This window comes from Pyrus communis, chromosome 9 (genome assembly GCF_041283825.1).
Source record: "Pyrus communis isolate YQ-2024b chromosome 9, ASM4128382v1, whole genome shotgun sequence".
Lineage (NCBI taxonomy): Eukaryota > Viridiplantae > Streptophyta > Magnoliopsida > Rosales > Rosaceae > Pyrus > Pyrus communis.
The window spans coordinates 6,326,891-6,339,626 of NC_142573.1; the positions used below are offsets into that span (position 1 = coordinate 6,326,891).

At 36.2% G+C, this 12,736-nt stretch overlaps 3 protein-coding genes and 1 non-coding gene across 4 annotated transcripts; 3 read left to right on the top strand and 1 right to left on the bottom strand.

Annotated features, from left to right (window-relative positions):
- The first annotated feature begins 4,484 nt into the window (after positions 1-4,484).
- On the top strand, positions 4,485-6,596 carry LOC137740424 (uncharacterized). Its single transcript, XM_068480297.2, has 5 exons — positions 4,485-4,832; positions 5,779-5,850; positions 5,967-6,056; positions 6,319-6,361; positions 6,457-6,596. The coding sequence occupies exons 1-5, from the start codon at positions 4,644-4,646 to the stop codon at positions 6,594-6,596; spliced, it is 534 nt and encodes a 177-aa protein (XP_068336398.2). The 5' UTR covers positions 4,485-4,643.
- A 213-nt stretch (positions 6,597-6,809) lies between these two features.
- On the top strand, positions 6,810-8,098 carry LOC148694128 (uncharacterized). The gene is made up of 4 exons (XM_088699380.1): positions 6,810-6,899; positions 6,985-7,178; positions 7,559-7,628; positions 7,713-8,098. Exons 1-4 carry the CDS (start codon positions 6,861-6,863, stop codon positions 7,839-7,841), a joined length of 432 nt encoding a protein of 143 aa, XP_088555506.1. The 5' UTR covers positions 6,810-6,860; the 3' UTR covers positions 7,842-8,098.
- Positions 8,099-8,183: 85 nt separating this feature from the next.
- LOC137741252 (small nucleolar RNA U3) lies at positions 8,184-8,397 on the top strand. The gene has a single exon (XR_011069279.2). It is a non-coding gene; the product is annotated as a small nucleolar RNA U3 (small nucleolar RNA).
- A 322-nt stretch (positions 8,398-8,719) lies between these two features.
- On the bottom strand, positions 8,720-12,018 carry LOC137738762 (uncharacterized). Its single transcript, XM_068478237.2, has 3 exons — positions 11,570-12,018; positions 9,279-10,894; positions 8,720-9,101 (listed from the first exon to the last, which is right to left on the bottom strand). Exons 1-3 carry the CDS (start codon positions 11,882-11,884, stop codon positions 8,900-8,902), a joined length of 2,133 nt encoding a protein of 710 aa, XP_068334338.2. The 5' UTR covers positions 11,885-12,018; the 3' UTR covers positions 8,720-8,899.
- Positions 12,019-12,736: the final 718 nt, after the last annotated feature.

A 12,736-nucleotide genomic window follows, 5' to 3' on the forward strand; every position in this document is an offset into this window, starting at 1 on the left:
TTTTAATATCCACATGGACCCATATTGACACGTGGTGCCCAGTCATTGTCCACGTGAACGCCACATCTTCAGTTAATGGAGGTCCTAACGGAAAACTTAACGGATGTATGAAAATGTCCCAAAATTATGACTTTAGGTATCAAACTTGGACAAAAAAAACTTCATGTACCAAATGTTGAAAACCAAGAAACTTCAGGATAGTAAATTGAGATTAACCCTTGATTGTAATATCTTGTATTTAGTTTTTGTATTCTTGTAATTATATTCTTTGTAGAATAAGGTATATTGTGCCAATATATTATGAACCTTAAAAAATAAATAAAGTAATGAAGTATTCAACATATTTCCTTTTGACATCAAGAGCTTGGTTTCGTTCAAAATTCTAAACGATAAATCGTGTACAATTGCTATGTTTCTACAATTGTGCACAATGTATATTTGATGTGTCCAGCCGTATATCTTTGTGTCGTGGTTCAACAATTTTTCTATGTCGTGTTTGTCGCTACGGTTTGTGCAAATCTGCCACGTTCTGCAGTCTATTTTTCTATCTTGCTGTCAGTGAACAATGCTTAGGGTATCTGTGTGTCAGTGCCGTTACAGCTTCTGCCTGGAAGTACTGGTTGCTTGGTAGGATATCACTGAACAAAATAGTCTAGTTTGGTAGGATGTCACCGAACATAGTTGTCCAATTCGGCAGGACCTCACCAAACAGAACAGGCCAGTTTGGCCAGTCGGTTCCGAACAGAACCGTGTTCTTCAGCAGGATTTTCCAAACTACCTACCTAGTATGCATATTATACCCCATCTCTCTAATCATGTAGTGCCCGTTTCATCTCCTCTGAATATTCAAGAGGTAAGTATTTTAAATGATAATACAACTAATCCTAATAATGGTGCTAGTACTTACAAATTTCCAACAAGGCAAAATCGTACTGTTCCACATGACAAGTTCTCTCTAGAAGGAAAAGTAAATTATCCAATCGCTAATTACGTATCATGTGAGCAATGTTCACTAGAGAAGAGGACACTGATAAATCACATGGAATCAATCAAAATTCCAACTTAGGTAGAAGAAGCCCTACGAGACCTAAGTGGATACAAGCTATGGATGAAGAGATATCAACTTTGTAGAAAAATAAAACCAAGGAGGTAGTGCAGTTACCAAAAAGGATGGAATATGTTGGTTGTCGTTAGGTGTTTTCAATCAAGTATAAGGTTGATGGATCAGTGGATATGTACAAAGGAAGGTTAGTGGCTAAGGGGTACACTCAAACATACGATGTAGATTACCAAGAAACATTTGCTCTGGTAGCAAAGACAAATACGGTACGTGTTTTGATTTCCTTAGCTACAAATATAGATTTGTCTCTTAAACAGTTTAACATGAAGAATGTGTTCCTTCATGGGAACTTGGTAGAAGATGAGTGCAGATTGCATGTCTCTTAATGGACTCATGCTTGGTTTGACCGGTTTACTCAGGCAATGAAGAAATACGGGTATCGCCAAAGTCATTTTGATCACACTTTGTTTTTGAAGCATAGGCTTAGCAAATTGACTGCTTTATTAATTTATATGGATGATATGAATATTAAAAGGGATGATTTAGAAGAAATCCATAAGTTACAAGTAAATCTTGCATCTAAATTTGAGATGAAAGATTTGAGAGAGTTGAAGTACTTCTTTGGGGGGTTGAGGTTGCTCGTACACCTAAAGGTATTTTCTTATCGCAAAAAAAAAAAATATGTGTTGGATTTGTTGAAAAAGGCAAGTATGTTAGGGTGTAAACATGTGGATACTTCTATGGTAGAAAAGCATCACTTGAGTATTTACCTAGATCAAGCTCCTGCTGATGGAGGTGGATATCAAAGACTTGTGGGGGATTGATTTATTTATCTCATACTCGTTATGATATTTCTTTGTTATAAGTGTTGTAAGTCAGTTTATGCACTCACCCAGTGAAGATCACATGGTTGTGGTAATGCAAATTTTAGCATATTGAAGTTTGCAACCGGTAAGAAAATTCTTTATTTGAAAACATGGGTATCTAAAGGTTGAGCGGTTTACAGATGTAGATTGGGCAAATTATCTCCCTAGTTTATGAAATAATAAATGTTCTAGTTTTTTTTTTTAAATTTAAATTTGATTCTTGGATATTTTCATAAAATTAAGTGCACTTGACATAGAAACAAAACGATGACACAAAAGAGGACAAAGTTGAACTTATCTTCATAAAATTACATAAGTTAGGAGAAGTAGGGAGTGCAAATCTCTTCCTTCTTAGAGCCTCTCTAATTTTGCCCTAAGTAATTTTAAGTTAATTTTATTTAGAAAGACTAGAAATCTATTTTAAGAACTCTTTTTTTATACTCCAAAATGCTCCCTAGTTTATGGAATAATAAGTATTTAAGTTCTTTTTTTAATTCAATTTTGATATATATTTATAAAAACGAGTGCACGGTGGCATATAAACGCAGACCAAGCTAAGAATAGAAAATTGAGCTATTTGCATGTCGGGATTTGGAACTAAGGGCCGTTACACAAACTAGGAGAAATAAAAAGTGCAAATCTCTTCCTTCTTAAGCATCTCCTATCATGCTTTTTGTTTTAAAATTTTAGTTAAAAAAACTAGAAACTTGTTCGCCAAAAAGACCTTATACTCCAACCATGCTCACTATTAGAGAGTAATAAATATTTTATTAATTGAATTTTGATACTACGTAAATGTAAAATTCTTAAAACCTAAAGTAAAGATTCATCATTCAGTACTACAGTCTGATGATATTTTTCTTTGCTTAGAAGTGAGAGGTTTTACGTTCAAATCTCGTGAATGGCGAATTCGATGCCAAATTAGGCTGCCCATTGTGTGGCTTAGTCGAACTCCCCTTCCCCCTAGTGTAAAAAATATCGATGTACTAAAAAAAAAGTAAAGACTCTAAACAATAAAAAAATAAAAAATAAATAAAAAAATAAAAAAAAAGTAAATGTTCAAAATAACATTAAACATTAGTCATTTGGAGCCAGTGTCCCTCTTCTTATCTTATAAAGAAGAGCATGTTTGAAGTTGAGTATTACTAACTTAATAAATTTTGACTTAGAAGTTCACTTAGAGTATGAGAATTCCCACTATTTTCATGGACTACTTTTCTTATTAAAAGTTCTTATTTTGGTCTAATAAATAAAAATCTAATCTTCAAGGAAGATTCACTCATTTATATTTAATAAACCTTATTTTGGATATACTTTATGATATTTGGGAGAAGAGAAGTGGAATGTGTTGAGTAACAACATAAGGTAAAATAGTGTTAAGTGTGAGTACAAAGTAGAGTTTAAGTACATTACCCTTGGTGTTTATATTCATTTTAAAAAATATTCATTGTAAAAGAAGAAACATTTGCCACATAATATTATGGTATAGTGACATTTCTTTTTTATTTTGTACGTGAGATGTTTTAGGTTCGAATATCGTAAAAAATGAGTTCAAAAAGAATTTATTCCCCCACCATTTTACTATCATATAATATATATATATATATATATATATATACATATATATATATATATATATATACATATATATATATATTTCATTTCTTTTAGGCTTTTTATCCAAAATAGTCCATGCGATTGGTATAACTCTATATTTTGGTCTCTGAGATTTGAAATCGATAGAAGTGGTCCTTAAGTTTGTCCATCATCAATCATTTTGGTCTTTTTACGGTCCTTCTATGAAAAATCTTGTTAAATTAGAACCAAAATGAAAAATATACTATGTATTTTATAAATAATGGGCCAAAATAATATGACAAAAATAGAGGATACATTTTTTTATTTTTTCCTTATTTAACAGAAATTTTTCACGGAAGTACCAAAATAATTAATGGTAGACAAACTCAATAATCATTTCTATCGATTTTAAATCTCAATGATCAAAATAAAGAGTTATGCCATTTCAAGGACAATTTGAATAAAAAGCCTTTCTTTTTTGCAACGAAAAAATCATGTAAAATCATGATATGCATTCAAAGATTATATCCAACAAAAATTTGACTAAATCCAACAAAAACCTAGGATTTTGACTCACACTATGACATTAAATTCTCGTTTACAATATTCGTAAATTGTATTTAGAATTATGATTATATTCTAATTACGGACGAGGGACAAATGAATGATGGATGTGTAAGTTCGTTGTATTATGATTAAGCATGATCCGAGCTCTCAAATGTAAGGAATTTTTATTCAACTGACGCGTTTTCTCGCACGCAATGTACGTGACTCACGAAAAACAACGGCCCCATTTACTGTGGGTGTAAGCCGAGGCAGAACAAGCAATGCGCATTAATAAATATCGCGAAAATTCCGGGGATAAAAAAGGATAAAACAAAATCAAAAGTTGGAAAAAAAAAAAAAAAAAAGTAAAGAAAATAGCAAAATGACTCCTTTTGCTAGGCTATAAAACCCAAGAGATTTTTTTGAGAGTCCAAGTCCCAACCAAACGCCTCCATACCAATCTCTCCAGTCTCTTCCCTCACTACTACACACAGTAATCAAAGAAATAGAGATCCGAAGAGACCAAGGCATACAAGTGCCTTGGTTTTTTCTTCTCTTTAATTGTGCTACATTGTCAAATAAATTCTCGAACCATGGCTGCCCTTCCAGAATCTTTGTTGGCCGATCAATCGTCATTACCGGGAGACCAAGCTGGTCAACCTGCATCCCGGCCGCCCCAACCCGGTGACGGCGACCAGTCCAGAAGGGTTCCTGTGGAGCAGTTGATTCTAGAGCTTAACGATGATCGTACCCGAGAAAATGCCCTACAACGCCTCTCTAAGGTCACGATCATAATTCATATATTTCCTTTATCATTCTCTCTCTCTTTTTTTTTTTTTTTTTTTTTTTTTGCCTTATTTCCTTTCTAATCGAATTGCATGTTATATACATATATTTCTTGGTTTATTACCTCAATTATATTTTTTCTGCATCAACAGTGGCTTTGCATGTCACGTTCAGAGTCTTTGTGTTACGTACACTGATTTTTTTAAGTTATAATTATAAAATTAATATTTTTGAGGGAGCAGCAATTTTGATGGTGCAGTTCTGTCTAATTCTTGTTTAGGGTTGACTTCTTCTTTTAAATGTTTTTATTTACCCCTTTTTTGGTTGGTTCCCACGGATGATAGAGGGGTTTTATATTAAGGGGTGAAAATTAGCTATTAAAATTAGAGGATAATTGCGGGTTTTCTATACAGAACCTCAAGTTTCATCTAGCTATGGAGTGTTGTGAAATATAGGTAATGACAAGGGGTTGCTTCATATGATACATGCATATGGACTATGTACAGATATAACGCTTAGCAGATCAAATATTTTTATTTATAAGGATAATACTTTTTCCTCAATTTCCCATTAAATTGGCATCAACACCTAATATAAAACGTCATAATAGGTACTATTCATTTTCTTTGTCATCATCTAAAAATCTATTTGTAGAAAAACTTATATAATTCGGAGATGTGTGATTCATATGTGTCAAACAAATTGATTGTTCATCATAATTATCAATTGGTTTGACATAAATGGATGAATACATAATTTTCAAATTGAAATAATTTCCTTAGAGATGATCTTTAGATGATGATAAGAAGAGTAAACAATTTTAATTATGAAGCTTGTACAGTGAAATGATGTCACGTTAAAGGAAACGATGCTTGTACTAACTCACATCTTACCCAGTGAAAAAAAGTTCTTACTGATAATTATCACTCTCTCTAAGTTCAGATTAGGGAAATTCGTGAAGACTTGGCTCCATTACTGTGGCACTCATTTGGTACTACATTTACGCTGTTGAAGGTATGGCATGCATGTCACTTGGCTGTTTTAATTAATAAATTTCAATTAAAATTGAGTTAATTCCCAGATTAAAATTTACGATGATTTAGTTCGTTCATATTTTTCGTTATATGCAGGAAATAATTGCAGTGTACCGCTTACTTTCAACCCCAAATCTTACTCAGGAATCATCAAATCGGGCATGCAATACTCTCTCTCTCTTTCAGGTCAGTACTCTCACAATATTTTCAGTTCATTTGTCTACAGTAAAATGATTTTCACAGTACTCTTTTTCTCTTTTAAACGCTTGCGTTTATTTTGGTTAAATTGAGTAAATTAAAGAAGAATCAATGAACAATAACAAAAAGGTGTGTGCGTAGCTGCTGAGCTAACGACATTTGCTACTGTGATTTTGGTTAAATCATCATGTTTCCTTTGTGTTAAGCTAATGACATTTGCTACTGTGATTTTGGTTTTGATTTTTAACAGTGCATAGCTGCTCATCCTGAGACAAGAGAACCATTCCTCCGGGGTAATTTTCTTTTGCTAAATAAATCTGTATAAACCGCGACCTCTTATGACCCCAAAAGTAATGCATACTTAACTGAGTTTTGATCTTGTTTGCAGCTATTGTGCCGTTCTATATTTACCCTTTCCTCAACACGACGGAAAAGGACAAGCCTCATGAATACTTAAGGCTGTCGAGCTTAGGCGTTATTGGTGCCCTTGTCAAGGCATGTACATATGGAATCATGGATTACATTTGAGAAATGCACAGACGAAACTAGTTACAAATATTTTATCCAAACAATAATCCATATACAAACAACGATTTAGCACCTCTTTATTGTTTGTTTAGTGTCCTGCAAATAGTTTATACTTCTTATATCCCATTTTCATATCTTTCTATGAGCTTGAATGTTCATTAACATAATGACATACTTAAATTTGGATTCCCCTTTTCCCCGGTTCAGGACAATGATGAAGAGACTGTTCTTTTCCTTCTCCAAACTCAAATATTCTACCATTGCATGCGCTGCATTGAAGTTGGCACTGGACTGTCAAAAACTGTAAGAAACTAACAAAGGAAGTTTATAATAATTAATTATTTCTAAACTTAACTATGCTGAAAAATCTTTTTATCTGTATATGCAGGTGGCCACATTCATAATGGAGAGGATTCTGATGAGTCCTGAGGGACAGAAGTACTGCTGCGCTTTCCATGATCGTTTTTTCGTAATCACTCAAGCTCTTACCAAGATGCTCGACAGGATTACTACAGAAGAGCCTTCCCTCCGGCTGCTTAAACTTATCGTTCGTTGCTGTATGAGGCTCGCAGAAGGCCAAAAGTAAGTTACTCTTCATAGTTAATACTTCCAGGTCCAAGCTCATCGCGAGTCTCAGACTAGACAAGATTGGAATTGAGTTCGAGCAAGTTCTAATATATTTGTCTAATACAATTAACTAGTCCAATCTCAACAATTTCAAGTTCGTTAAATATCCGTCATCCTTTAGTCTAATTTAACTAAAATATTTGAGTTCAGGATCGAGCCTGCAACACTCTAAATAAGACTAGTAACATACAATATGTTAGACTGTTCTCCACTTTGTCTATAAGTTTACCGAATGTCATTAGTCTAATTTAGTTGAAATAGTAGAGTCCAGATCGAGTCAGCAAACGAGGAACATAATTACATTTGTTAATTGATGTTTGAATTTTTCATTGCAGGGACGCTGACTACAGAAAGTTGTGTCTTCCTAAGAGCTTGAAGGATCCTAAAGTCATTAACCTCATCGCTGTAAGTTCAATTACTTTTTGTTGGATTTCTTCCCACGGCCCCTTCATTTTTTACTGAAACAATTCTTCTTGATTTAATTTCCAGGACGACCCAACATCCATGGCATGTATGAGACGACTTGTTCAGTGTCTTACAACTGCGAGAAGGGCTCCTCCGACTGACGCAGGTGCGGAGGTCGAAAACGGGCACCCGGTGAAGACTGAACAGGAGTAGCAGACGAACCATGTTATCATCACCCATGGTGGTCAATCCCCACCACAGATGAAATACCAAAACCATGCAGACTGAAAACTGTTGTAATATGTTGCTTCTAATGTGCACTTTGTTTTCGTTGTTGTAATTTTACTTTTAAACTGTATCATGTTATTAGTGCTTGTACTTGTTGTCGAACTGCTGTAAAATGTTCTTCCTAGACCGAAATGTACCCGTAGACCGCTGTTTGTGTTAAAGTTGCCTTGCTTTTTATCGCTTTTTGGCATTGGTTGAGTTAGTCCCACATCGACTAGTTGAGAAGAAGATATAGACTTTATAAAGCTCTTTCGCGCCCCACTGGTCACGACCTTACTTGAACAGGATCTGTTCTATAGGTTGTACCTCTGTATCCTTGATCTCTAAGGAGACAGGAACCCCAGTCTGGTGGATGAACCAAGACCGTGCGATCAGAGCGTGATTGACGGCCCCGTGATCCTTGGATCCTTCGAGCCGTAGATGATCGTTCTCAGCCGTTGTAACAACCGGCTGGGGTGGTCACACGGTTGTCTGACAGACTCCCTTTTTTCGTTTTTGTTTCATTCTCTTCTTCATTTCTTTCCCCAGTCCTAACCATGGTGGAATATTTCTGAGATCTTAATGAACAAGACGTACTTCTATTTATCAACAATATCTTCCGTTTTGTCCAAGCAGAATCCAAAGTATCCGCTTTATTGGGTAGCCCTGTCTTCCACTATGGGTTATCAACCCACCATTGGTACTGAAACGGGCACTTTACAAGAAAGAATTACTTCTACCAAAGAGGGGTCTATAACTTCCGTCCGGGCAGATGCATTGTGCCCGCCGTATTGCATCCCGTCTCCGATTGCCGGGTCAAAAAATACTTCCAATATATATCTTCCATTCTCAATCATGAACTCGATACCGTCATTTCTTTCTAGTCTGGCTTAGCATTTCTACATGAGATTATAAAGAATAAAACACAAAAATGGGAACAAACAGAAGTAGAATTATATGAACAACCAACATTACATGATAGAAACTCATAAACGAATTCCGTCTCAATCTTTAGAAGGGGGATGTAATTCGTCTTGCTTGGGAGGCATTGAAAGAGTGCTTTCGAGCATGAACGAGAGATCATGCATCTGTGACATTATTCTCTCCACATCGTCAGATTTCGATCCTGCTCTTGCACTGGAAACATCTCCGCCCTCCGCCACATCTTCAGATTTTTTCCCATTGTTTGTGCTTGCATCAGCCAACCTAAACACGCAACAGAAAAGGTGGTTAAGATATGTTCATCAAAGAATGTACCGATACATTTTCCATGAAGCTTCGTGTATGAGATTATTGAAAACCGCAAATATAGCATTCCATGGTGGCTCCAAACAGTATACTGAGGCTATAATAGCACCCATATAAGTTGGCTTATACACGCACCTGTCTAATACAGAAGGCTCTGGCTGCGCTCCATCCACTACAGTTGAACCGCTGGAGCTGTTAAATGCTCCTGCTGAGAAATCTGGTTGCAAAAAGCTACCAAAATCCAAGTCACCGGAGTTGCTAGCTGCGCCGAACAAATTTATTTCTGAAGTGTGATCAACAGGTGTTGTCTGATTATTACTTTGTTGTACAGAACTATCTGCAAGATTTGATGCATTATTTGAGCCAGTAAAATCATTCCAAGCGTCAAATGAATCGTCATCTGCATCAGTAGTCTTATTATCAGCAGCCTTGTTGACAGTGGTCTGCAATTGGTTGTCTTGAACCCAATCAACACCACTTTGTTTTACAGAACTATCCACAACTTTTGGTGCATTACTCGAGCTTGCAAAATCATTCCAAGCATCAAATGAATCATCATCCTCATTGGTAGTCTTATTATCAGGAGCCTTGCTGCTAGTGGTCTGCAATTGGTTGTCTTGAACCCAATCAACACCACTTTGTTTTACAGAACCATCCACAAGATTTGGTGCACTACTCGAGCTTGTGAAATCATTCCAAGCATCAAATGAATCATCATCTTTATCAGTAGTCTTATTATCAGAAGCCTTGCTGCTAGTGGTCTGCAATTGGTTATCTTGGACACCAACCTTCACCTCCGCAAGTGTTTCTAACTGTTCAGGACCTCCAGAAAACCCAGAGTTGGAAACGCCCAACAGATCATCTTGAAACCAGTCGGTGGACATGGATGTAGACCCAGTCAAACTATGGTTTGATTTTTCATTTGTTGAGTCCACTACAGACCCAAATACTGTGTCTATGTGAGCAGAAAGATCCACTGTGGAACCCACAAAGGGGTCAAGGGATTTTGATTCTTGGGGAAAGCTTTCAGGAGCTTGAGGAAGGGTTTCAGAAGCTTGAGGAAGGGTTTCAGAAGCTTGAGGAAGGTTTTCAGAAGCTAAAGGAAGGTTTTCAGAAGCTCGAGGAAGGGTTTCAGAAGCTTGAGGAAGGGTTTCAGAAGCTTGAGGAAGGTTTTCAGAAGCTAAAGGAAGGTTTTCAGAAGCTCGAGGAAGGGTTTCAGAAGCTTGAGGAAGGGTTTCAGAAGCTTGAGGAAGGTTTTCAGAAGCTAAAGGAAGGTTTTCAGAAGCTCGAGGAAGGGTGTCAGAAGCTTGAGGAAGGTTTCCAGAAGCTTGAGGAAGCGATTCAGAAGCAGCAAACTGAAAACTTGCGGCCCAACCAGAATCACCACCCTCTCCTTCAGTAGTCTGCACAACTGTCTCAAAAGGCTTTACATTCTGAAACAAACTAAGAGTTTCATGAACTTGGAAACTCTCTTTACTGACAATCTGTGTGTTAGACCCGAACAGCCCTTCAGAACTACCCAAAGCACGGTCTTTGTTTCCTTCAAAGAAAAAGTTGTCGAGATTGACTCCAGCCAAATCTGGTAATTTGGGTAGATTGGGGTTCTCATTTGAGAGATCAGTCTCAATTTTCTCTGGCCTAGAGGTCCATTTTATTTCAAGATTTAAGAGATCAGACAGACTTAACTCATCCTTCCGTGCAGTCTGTCCTCTGTTTAATTCATTTGCTCCAATAGGTAAATCCACTATCTCCTGCAAACCAAAGTCTCAAACTTGACCCAAGTATTCAAGAAGTCCCGAAAATTAATATCAAAGTTTATAATCTACGTTAACGAGAGGACAATAATCCTCATTTCTAGCAAACAAATGATAGGCGTCTAACTATAATTTCCCACATACATGATATGGTTACTTAATAAATGGACTACAAATCTGTAGCACCTACAAAATTTCGAGTGTGATCTGCTTATAATCTTACTAAGTAGATTTTGATACAAATCATATACAAATACAACGTATTATTTATCCATCTCTGCATAATCTCAGAATCGCCTTTAAGCGTTCAAGCTTTTTAGTTTTCTATGCACTGTAGATTAACTCAATTAGCTTCGAATCAGAAAACGCAATTAACGAAGTCATTACTCCGTTCGGTGGCTACAACAAGCTGGTAAAACACATTAAGTACACTAAAACGATCAAAGCTTCAATCTTTTTCATCATCCAGAAGCACCAAAACAAATAATTTGTTAAAATCCCTGCTTTTTCCTGAAGCAGAACTTCATTCCACAAGAACGCATTGATAATTCAAATTCCGTTTCTTTCTAGTTTTCGCATCAACCAAACAGAACAAGAATCCCCTTTTTATTCCCCATCTTAATCTCAATTTTCTCATCAACCAAACAAAAGATAGAAAATCAAGTCGCATACCGATCCACTTAAGCTCAGGGACTGGAGCAGCCACCGGTACCCAAAAGTATCCCGGAAATTGACGGGGTCAGGAGGCAGGTCCTTGCAGAGTTCTCTGCCGCAAAAGACGCAGGTCAGCGTCTGAACGCCCCTCAGCAGCCGCCCTTTGCAATGCTTGCACCTCAGGTACGGCGGTGATGGATCCAACTCCGCCAGGGTTTCTTCGACCGAAGGCAGATTGGGCAACGGCGTGTCGTCTGGGTCGTAGGACGACATGTTCGCTTCTTTCCGAAGCGAGATCTGCACCTGCTTTATCACATCCATCGGGATTTCCATCGCCACTTTTAGGGTTGGTGGCTGTCGATGCGTGTGGTGGAATAGGGCGGTTGAGTGATGAGGGACACAGAGTGACTAGATCGCCGTACTTCACACCAGTTTATGTTCAATTCTCATCACTCGTAATACGGTGGTAATCCTAAGAGGTTAATTATTACTTTTTTTTTTTTTTTTTTTTTTAATTTTTATTCTCGTCCTTTTTGCAACAATAAAATATAAGAAAAATTAATGAAAAAATGTTTAAAAACTTTGAGTTTTAATGATAAAGACAAAATAAAGGGTAAAGTGAATGGTACTAGGTTTAACTTTTTAGTGTAAAAATGTGGTTTTTCGTTAAAATGAACAGTACTGCGGGCTTTTCGTTAAAACTTCCGAAAATATATATCGTCATACTACAATAAATAAACAAGAGAATATTTTTGTGGATCGAGAAGATTCACAAAAATATTTTTGTATCTCATATCTACTGTCGTGCGATTTACTAATGCCAAGAGCTTCATAAAAAATTTACTATTACAAATTTACTAAGAGAGTAAGAGTATTCAATTCGGACACATGAGTAAAACTTAGCACTTTATTCATTACAACCAATGTAAAAGAGAAGAGAAGATATTCCATTATTCATGTTAACTTTTACTCAAAATTTTAACAGATTATGAAGAATTATTCAAAACTCTTTATAAAATTTAATTTTGTAAACCCAAACGCTACTTAACACAGATAAACCGGGAAAATTATTTACCAAAGAAATAAATAAAATGGGAAAATTATTTACCAAAGAAATAAATAAACCGGGAAAATGAAACCGTTTCATAATAGGGAAATTTTATTTAAACCCTTTTTCTACACCCA

What these genes read in the sequence shown, in the direction of transcription:
- LOC137738762 (XM_068478237.2), bottom strand. Translation starts at nt 11,884, where the DNA reads ATGGAAATCCCGATGGATGTGATAAAGCAGGTGCAGATCTCGCTTCGG. An exon ending in CCCTGAGCTTAAGTGGATCG is followed by an intron (nt 10,895 to 11,569) that starts GTATGCGACTTG and finishes TTTGGTTTGCAG; the next exon opens with GAGATAGTGGATTTACCTAT. An exon ending in GAGCCTTCTGTATTAGACAG is followed by an intron (nt 9,102 to 9,278) that starts GTGCGTGTATAA and finishes TTGCGTGTTTAG; the next exon opens with GTTGGCTGATGCAAGCACAA.
- LOC148694128 (XM_088699380.1), top strand. Translation starts at nt 6,861, where the DNA reads ATGCGCTGCATTGAAGTTGGCACTGGACTGTCAAAAACT. An exon ending in AGGCTCGCAGAAGGCCAAAA is followed by an intron (nt 7,179 to 7,558) that starts GTAAGTTACTCT and finishes TTTTCATTGCAG; the next exon opens with GGACGCTGACTACAGAAAGT. An exon ending in AAGTCATTAACCTCATCGCT is followed by an intron (nt 7,629 to 7,712) that starts GTAAGTTCAATT and finishes TTTAATTTCCAG; the next exon opens with GACGACCCAACATCCATGGC.
- LOC137740424 (XM_068480297.2), top strand. Translation starts at nt 4,644, where the DNA reads ATGGCTGCCCTTCCAGAATCTTTGTTGGCCGATCAATCGTCATTACCG. An exon ending in CCCTACAACGCCTCTCTAAG is followed by an intron (nt 4,833 to 5,778) that starts GTCACGATCATA and finishes CTCTAAGTTCAG; the next exon opens with ATTAGGGAAATTCGTGAAGA. An exon ending in ATACTCTCTCTCTCTTTCAG is followed by an intron (nt 6,057 to 6,318) that starts GTCAGTACTCTC and finishes GATTTTTAACAG; the next exon opens with TGCATAGCTGCTCATCCTGA.